Source organism: Hypanus sabinus, chromosome 26 (genome assembly GCF_030144855.1).
Source record: "Hypanus sabinus isolate sHypSab1 chromosome 26, sHypSab1.hap1, whole genome shotgun sequence".
Classification (NCBI taxonomy): Eukaryota; Metazoa; Chordata; class Chondrichthyes; order Myliobatiformes; family Dasyatidae; genus Hypanus; species Hypanus sabinus.
The window spans coordinates 11,215,585-11,225,284 of record NC_082731.1 but is presented as its reverse complement, the minus strand read 5'-3'; the positions used below and the strand labels follow the sequence as shown (position 1 = coordinate 11,225,284).

Here is a 9,700-nt window from a genome sequence, read left to right as displayed (position 1 = left end):
CTGAAGGGCTTTTTACTGCGCTATGCATTTCTATGACTTTGACTCTAACCTGCAGAAAGAGGATATGGGTAATGGGCTGTGCGTGAGGGTGTGGAGGGGAAAATATTGCGTATACGGCAAGAGGGATGAAAAAATAAAGGAGCAGTAGAAGAGAGGGGACTGGTCACCAGAAGAAAAAAGCCGATAATGATGACGTTAGGCTGGATACTGTGAACTTGGAATATGAGGTGTTATTCAATTAACCTGCAACAGATCTTACTATAGCATTACAGGAGACATTTGAGAGATATGTCAGTTTGGGAATGGGAAGTGCGATTAAAATGGCTCGATGTTACGGCCGACTGAGTGAGGGTGCTCAACGAAGCCGTCTACCATCCCCGATTCGTCTCACAGTTTTAGAGGAGGCCGCATCGGATGTAATTAATGAACTCGGTGGATTCACAGGTGAAGCGCAGTCTCAACTGCAAGGACTATTTTAGGGCATTTAAAGCGTGACAAAACGTGGAGGCTCTGGCTAAAAGTAGATTTGTGTAGTCAAGAGCGTCCCTGCGTTTGCCAACAAAAGATCTAGTATGCCTTCTTCAATATCTTTATTCCCTAACCACGAAACCTAAATCCTAATCATTGGTCCAAATCACTCAGCTCCTGTTGTTCTGATGTCTGACAATAGATCATGCACCAGACAAGTTTTGATACGGAAAGAGATTAAAACGCGGTCAACGGGAGTTGAAGGATTTATTCACAATCTCCTTGGGAAAATGCTGCACCTAACTGATTCCTAAACATTCCATGCCTGTCACTGTTTTAAGTGGTGACACAGTGCGAGTGATCATACTGAGAATCTTGCACTGAAGTACACTGATATCCAATATAAACGGCAAAAGAACCAGATCCCATTCACAATCACACATCATCCTGGTCTTCCTCCTCAAATGAGGTACATTCTGGGGTCGAAACAAAACCTTTGGTCTGTAAAGCAGTCTTCTGAGTTATGTTACTTTATGGAGCTGAATTATGGAGCAGGATCCTGAAAAGCCCCTGAACAATGCCACCAAATAAACTTACGATATGTTTTGAGGATATGCTGGAAGGGCAGACGCACTACAGCACTGGAGGAAGCTTACATGAACAGCACCTCCACCACGATAAAGCAACACCATCACCGATGGATAGATCATGTAAATCAAATACCTAACCCTCTTCTCCCGAAACAAATACTTTACTCTCAGTTGAATGACGTGATCTGATTGCAGAGGAAACGCTTCCAATACATCATCAAAATCAGACTGAAGAAAGTCAACATCACATCTAGAAACTGAGAAGACATTGCACTCAGTTCATGTACCTGGAGGAACTTTTTTCCAGATGGAACTGCGATACATGCGAGTACCTGCACTGAGCCGCAAGGAATATAGGGGGGTTGTGAAAGGAGAGACAGAACAAGCAAAAGACCCAACTGCTAACCAGAGCTCTTGTTCCATGTTCAAACTGCGAAGAGTTCTGCAAAACACATATCCATTTATCCCGTAGTCCTTAATAACTGTTTTTTTTTCTTCACTATGCTTTTCAAGGTTCAGCATTTGACAATAATTAGAAACAGTTAATCTTTTTCCAAATCTTCCACAGCATTTGGTTTATAAATCGTTGCCGTTCATTTTCTCACTGAGTAGATATATGGCTGACCTCACTAATTCCTCAATGAATTCTTCCAAATATCCTGACTGCCTCTTTAGATCACGAGGCTTAAATTGCAACTAAGTATCATAAACCTATCATGATTCTCTAAAACAGCAGCAGACAGTATATTTTTGCACTCCAGTGTGTAAGGTACGGTGCATCTTTGTTGGATGGGTTTCAATTCCAGAATTATTGAAATTGGAATCAGAATGTAATTGGAATCAGTGATATTTATCATCGCTGACATTGTGAAATTTGTTGTTTTATAGCAAAGGTATAGTACAAGACATAAATTATTATAACTTACAATAAATAAACAAACAAACACAAGCAGAATAACAAGATTGTGTTGATAGTTTCAAGGATTGTTCATATACTTGATGGCACAGAGTAGGTGTTCAGGCTCTACTTCTCCTCGATGCAATAATAAGCAGAGGGTATGTCTCAGATGGTGAGAATGCTTAATGATGGATGCTGCCTGAGGAAGATATATATGATGGTGGAACTATTATGTCTGAGCTAGAGTTGACTGAGCCTCTAACCCTCAGCAGCCTCTTTCAATAATTCACATTGAAGCAACTACAACAGACTACACGATAAAACCAGTCAGTGCATTCTCCACCGTGCATATGTAGAAATTTGCTGAAACATTTGGTGATATCCCAAATCTCCTCAAGTGCCTAATTCCTGATTCCATCAATGTGTTGGCCCAGGATAGTTGCTCTGAGATTACGTCACCCAGTAGCTTATCTAGTATCTATTGCTTATCTACTTCACCACGGACCCATCAACTACCGAAGGACCAAATCACATTTCAAAAACTTGAAAAAATCTGCAGAAGAGTTGATTGGCCCAGGACTGCATTGATAGTAATTTTGCCATATAGAATACTGAAAAGCTGAACAAATGCGAAGAGTTATTTCCATGTACTTGATGCATTTGATGGCATATTTGATTGAACTTTAGGTCTATTCACTGAAATCACAACTATGTTGGAATTGTTTTTGCAAAGTCAAAAGCCGCCTTACTGGCCACTACTTCTCCATCTCTTCGACGAATCTATCAAACCCAGAGACTTGCCGTCCAGTGCTCCAACAATTGTTTCAATACTACTGACCTGCCAATTGTAATTGTGACGAATGATCCCATCCTTTACATTTTTTTGGTCTCCGACACTTTCTCGAGTGTAACCTCTGACACAAAATATATATTTTAAATCATCTGCCATATTCTTGTTTTCCATTATTAATTCCATCATTCTTTGGAGAAGCAGAGTTTTTGAAATTTTGCTCAGTGTTTATTTGGAGCCCAGAAACTATATTGTGAATGTGTGTATATGGCTTTCTGAATTTTATTGGAGAGCGGTTGCAAACTGATCACTGTATTGCTTCTGAAGGCACCGTACAAGCTAAATGTGTTGAGGAGCCACAGAAGAAATCTCAATTAAATCAAATGCTTACATTTGTCCAACATCCAACTGCCTTACGCAGAGAGGTTAGAGAGACTGCGCTGGAATTAAGGAGATTGAGAGGGGATCTGATTGAAACATATAAGATTAGTAAGGGATTGGACAAGATAGAGGCAGGAAATATGTTCCAGATGCTGGGAGAGTCCAGTACCAGAGGGCATGGTTTGTGAATAAGGGGTAGGTCATTCAGGACAGAGTTAAGGAAAAACTTCTTCTCCCAGAGAGTTGTGGGAGTCTGGAATGCACTGCCTCGGAAGGTAGTGGAGGCCAATTCTCGGGATGCTTTCAAGAAGGAGCTAAATAGGTATCTTTTGGATAGGGGAATCAAGGGATATGGGGACAAGGCAGGAACCGGGTATTGATAGTAGTTGATCAGCCATGATCTCAAAATGGTGGTGCAGGCTCGAAGGGCCAAATGGTCTACTTCTGCACCTATTGTCTATTGTCTATCATCAAGTGAATGCTCATTGAATATGCTTATGACTTTGATTTTTCAACGCAGTGCAGGTGGCAGTTCCGCTCACAGAAACAGCTGTACAAGACTACTGCCACCTCCGCCCACCTATTGTATCTGTCACCATGTGGTATAATTGTATTCACTGAATCATCGCAGAGTTTTACTTCCTGAAAGTTAAGTGAACACCTCTTCTCAATGCAGCATGGGGCAAACCCGACTTCAGATGTTGCGGTCACCAATACAGAACAGATGGGCGATAATGGATGGCAATTGAAAATAGATGTGCAGGGGTCACTTACTGGTCCTTCGACACGTTACACTCTTTTACTGGGCTGTTCTTCCATGACACAATGTTGTAGCGAAATAATGAATATTTTTACAAACCTCCATGTACTGCTTTGAACCATCAACCTCGTTACATCAAGACACTGATAATGTGGTACCAAGGATTAAGAAATAGATTAGGCCTTTTGCATGAATAAACATATTTAAAGTCACGGCAATACCATCAATCGAAAGTGTTCTTGTTAGACTGTGAAAATTATGAATATTGGTTTCAATTTGTTTTCAAATCTTTCTGCTCTTTAGTCATTGCACTGAAGCAGATAGCACAATTAGTTTCAAGTGATATTAAAGTATTTCGTTGGGCCCGTTAAAAGATTTGGCAACCTTACATAGCGCCAAGAAATTGGCATGGCTTTATCACATAACATGGTCTCCAATCTTGGTTTCCTTTTCCGTGCAATTTATTCAGTCCATTGTCACTAACAGGAATTAATATTCCAGAATGCAGTAAAGAATAAACATGCGAGTAACGAGCTTCAGAGGTAGACAGGGATTTGGGTAAATAAATAAAATTTTTGGACAGCGTAACAGGTATCATTTTGTTTTGGAAAGTTGAGAAAAGAATATATAATGTAAGTGTTCTTGTGATAAGAGGAACTAGGAAGTTAAAGAATTGGATATATATTGGCTCAACTACATTGCACGTTTACAACAAGCAAGCAAGAGTAAAATTCTGCTCACTGTCTTGGCGGGATCATAATGGTAAATAGAGCCCCTACCAAATTCGTTGTGGGTCCTCAGTTGGATAGATTATTGACATATGTGGGAAGGCCTTTCGATTGATTATCTAATACACATCGTTTTTAAAATTCAACGCTTTAGATATAAAAGACCATAAGACAATAAGGCATGGAACATATTTCCTCAATGAATTACAATGTCAATTTGGTGTGAAAGGATCATAGATTCCAACTGGTTTTTGCAAAGTTGGAATAAAAAAGTGATGGGCATTTTTGTTTGAAGTACTCTTCGTATTATACATTCTACATTCCGAAAAGTAGTAATTTGGGGATTTGGTGTCGTAGCGTAACAAGTTTATTCTGATTTTTACCCAGAGCAAGCAAGTTCTTTCCCTTCACATGCATCTTTCTTCGGAAGCAGGCAGCGTCTTCCCTTCATTTTGCTCTCCAAGCATATGTTGAACATGAGGATATGTTCTGAATCGCGCATTGAATCTACTAAACTTTCCTTGATTAATTCCCAATTCACTTAAATATAACCTTGTAATTAGCGAGCCACAGTTTTGATTCATAATCTACTGGACACTGCTGCTTTTAATCTATCCTGTGCCAAGACCTCATTTCCACAGTCATTTTCACTACAACAATAGTTAGTCCGAGCAATACAACAGAATGCTGGAGGAACTCAGCAGGTCAGGCAGCATGCATGGAAAGTACAGTCAACGTTTCGGGTCACAGCCATAGATGCTGTCTAAACTGCTGAGTTCCTCCAGCATTTTATGTGTGTTGCTTGGATCTCCAGCATCTGCAGATCTTCTCTTATTTGTGATTGAATCTTTAATCTGAGATCTTCAGAAGGATGACTTACGTCTCAGCGTTAGATTGTTCCTATATTTCGTCAAGTTGGACTGATTTCCAGAGTATATCAGTTTGTAACTACTAACGCCACTATACCAATGTAAAATTTAAAAAAAGACCTACGATCTATAATGATGGGTCAAACAGAGTCAAAATCTATAATGATTGTTAATCTGGCTTTTATATACTACGGTTATGATAATAAGTTCAAGTCATTTTATTTGATTGTTAATGTTAATAATCAGAGCTTTTAATTCTAATTGAGCAAATAATGCATAATTATACTCATCCGTTCGGCCAGCATATGATTCACCCCCCACCGCACATGCACACAGAATTCTCTGTATTTTCATGTGCCTGTGCAAGACCATCCTGAACATCTCCATTGTATCTGTATCTGCCATCAGCCTGAGTCGAGCATTCCAGACACAGATCACTCTCCATGTAAAACACATGCGCCGCATATCTCTTTTCAAATTTCCCTCAAACCATAAATATATGTCCTCTAGCACTGCACATTTCGATCCTGTGGGAAATATTTCGGCTGCTTAGTCTTTCTATGCTTCCCATAAATTTATAAGTGCTTCCAGGTTTTCTCTTGCCACGTTAGTCAAGAGTAAAGAATTTCTATTTCCCAAGCTCTCCTTATACTCCATACCCTCTAATCCAGGCAGCATTCTCCTAAACCTCTTCTGCATTACTGAAACATTACTTCCTGATGCTTGAACACAGTTCTCTGATTAATAAAGACAAACATTACATTTATCTTCTTTACTATCCTATCAAATGGGCTGCAACTGTGAGATGTCGACATGGATTCCCATGATCGCTCCGTACGTCAAAGTTTGAAAGGATCCTGTCGCTAACTGTGTAGATGGGATTTTACATTAGATCTTCAAGAGTGCAGCATCTATACTTGCAGGGCTAAATCTCTATTTGAGTATTCTCTGCAATTTCTTCAATTGATTTATTTCTGTTCTAACACTTGGCAAGTCTCTGTATTATCCATGATACCACCTACCTTCCTGCCATCTACAAACTTACTATTCCCCCATCTACAGTTGTGTTAAAGCGATGTGTATGTATATATAATCACAAATATCGTAAGTCCTAGAACAGAAGAACATTGGTGACATACTTGCAACTAGAATAAGAGCCATTGATTACTACACTCTGTCTTCTGTGGCCAACATAATTACGAATGCAAACGGCCAAGTCACTCTGGAAGTAGTGCTTCTTAATATTCTATACGAGATTCCCAAGAATGGTCTTGTCGAATATCTCACTGAAACCATAGACATGTTCTATCTCTATCTGTACAAATCACCTCTATCTTCTCAAAAACCTTAATGATGTTAATCAGACATGATCTGCTTTTGCACAACACCATACTGGCCATTCGTAATTAGGCCATGTTTTTCCAAATGCTTATAAATTCTGTCCCTAAGAATCATCTTATTTGTTTCCCTACCTCTGTCATGAGACCCACCAATTTATTATTTCCAAATTATCGCCATCTCCATTCTTGAACACAGGAGCAACACGGGCTACACAGACCTTCCTTGAGATACACATTCCTTGAAATCACATTTCAAAAACCTGAAAAAATCTACAGAAGAGTTGATTGGCCCAGGACTGCATTTATAGTAGTTTTTCCATATAGAATGCTGAAAAGCTGAACAAATGTGAAGAGTTCTTTCCATGGACTTGAGACATTTGATTGGCATATTTGATTGAACTTTAGGTCTCTTCTCTGAAATCACAACTACGTTGGAATTGTTTTTGAAAAGTCAAAAGCCGTCTTACAAGCCACTACTTTTCCATCTCTTCGACGAGTCTGTCAAACCCAGAGACTTGCCGTTCCGTGCTGCAAGAATTCTTTAAGAACTATTAACCTGCCAATTGCAATTGTAACGAATGCTCCCATCCTTTACATTTTTTTTTGGTCTCTGACACTTTCTCGACTGTAACCTCTGACACAAAATATATATTTTAACAAATCATCTGCCAACTTCTTGTTTTCCGTTATCAATTCCATCACTCTTTGGAGACGCAGAGTTTTAAAATTTTGCTCAGTGTTTATCTGGAGCCTAGAAACAATATTGGGTATGTGTGTATATGGCTTTCTGAATTTTATTGGAGAGCGGTTACAAACTGATTACTGTATTATTTCCGAAGCCACCGTACAAGCTAAATGTATTGAGAAGACATAGGGTAAAATCTCAATTAAATCAAATGCTTACATTTGTCCACCATCACCGTGAATGTACATTGAATATGCTTGTAACTTTGATTTTTCAACACAGTACAGGTGGCAGCTCCATTCACTGAAACAGCTGTATAAGACTACTGCCGCCTCCGCCCACCTATTCTATCTGCCATCCTGTGGTATAATTGTATTCACTAATTCATCCCATAGTTTTACTTCCTGAAATTTAAGTGAACACCTCCTTCTAAATGCAGTACGGGGCAAACCCGACCTCAGATGTTGCGGTCACCAATACAGAACAGATGGGCGATAACGGATTGCAACTGCAGATGGGTGCGTAGGGGTCACTTATTGCTCCTTCCACATGTTACACTTTTTTACTGGGCAGTTCCTTCATGACACCATGTTGTAGAGAAATAATGAATGTTTTTACAAATCTCTATGTGGTGCTTTGAAGCATCAACCTCGTTACATCAAGACAGTGATAATATGGTACCAAGGATTAAGAAATAGATTAGGCCTTTTGCATGAATAAACATATTTAAAGTCACGGCAATACCATCAATCGAAAGTGTTCTTGTTAGACTGTGAAAATTATGAATATTGGTTTCAATTTGTTTTTAAATCTTTCTGCTCTTTAGTCATCTCACTGACGTGGATAGCACAATTAACTTCAAGTGATAATAAAGTATTTCGTTGTGCCCGTTAGAAGATTCGGCAACCTTAAATAGCGCCATGAAATTGGCACGGCTTTATCACGTAACATGGTGTCCAATCTTGGTTCCCTCGTCCGTGCAATTTATTCAGTCGTTTGTCACTAACAGGAATAAATATTCCAGAATGTAGTAAAGAATAAACATGCGAGTAACGAGCTTCGGAGGTAGACAGGGATTTGGGTAAATAAATAAAAGTTTTGGGCAGTGTGAGAAGTTTCACTTTGTTTTGGAAAGTTGAGAAAGGAATATATAATGTAAGTGTTCTTGTGTTAAGAAGAACTAGGAGGTTAAAGAATCGGATATATATTGAGTTAACTATTTTGCACGTTTGCAACAAGCAACCGAGAGTAAAATTCTGCTCACGGTCTTGGTGGGATCATGATGGTAAATAGAGCCCCTGCCATATTCTATGTGGGTCCTCAGTTGGAAAGACAATTGAAATATGTGGGAGGGCCTTTTGATTGATTGTCTGGTACACATCGTTTTTAAAGATCAACGCTTTCGATATAAAAGACCATTAGACTGTAAGGCATGGAACATATTTCCTCAGAGAATTACAATGCCAAATTTTGTGTGAAATCATCATAGATTCCAAGAGCTTTTTGCAAAGTTGGAATACAAAAGTGATGAATATTATTGTCTGAAGCACTGTTCGTATTTGCATTCTATATTCCGAAAAGTAGGAATTTGGGGATTTGGTGATGTAACGTAACAAGGTTATTCTGATTTTTACCCAGAGCAAGGGAGACATTTCTCTTCACATCAATCTCTTCATTTTGTTCTCCAAGCATATGTTGAACATGAAGATATGTTCTGATTTGCGCATTGAATCTACTAACCTTTCCTTGATTAATGCCCAATTCACTTAAATAGAACCTTGTAATTCGCGAGCCGCAGTTTAGATTCTGGAGTAATCTACTGGAGAGTGCTGCTTTCAATCTATCCGGTGCCAAGACATCATTTTAAAATTTATTTTCACTACAACAATCGTAATCCGAGCAGTTTAAGCAGCATCCATGGAAAGTATAGTCAATGTTCCGGGTTACAGCCATAGATGCTGTCTGGCCTGCTGAATTTCTCCAGCATTTTATGTGTGTTGCTTGGATCTCCAGCATCTGCAGATCATCGCTTATTTGTGATTGAATCTTTAATCTCAGATCTTCAGAAGGATGACTTACGTCTCAGCGTTAGATTGTTCCTATATTTCGACAAGTTGGACTGATTTCCAGAGTATATCAGTTTGTAACTACTAACGCCACTGTACCAATGTAAAATTTTAAAAAACCCTAC

At 39.1% G+C, this 9,700-nt stretch overlaps 1 gene segment (V, D, J or C); it reads left to right on the top strand.

The window, feature by feature from the left end:
• The first annotated feature begins 320 nt into the window (after positions 1 to 320).
• Positions 321 to 9,700, top strand: part of LOC132381570 (Ig heavy chain C region-like) — a 49,089-nt gene continuing 39,709 nt past the window's right edge. The window contains 1 exon segment of the C gene segment in view: positions 321 to 444. Within this exon segment, the coding sequence occupies positions 321 to 444 (124 nt within the window).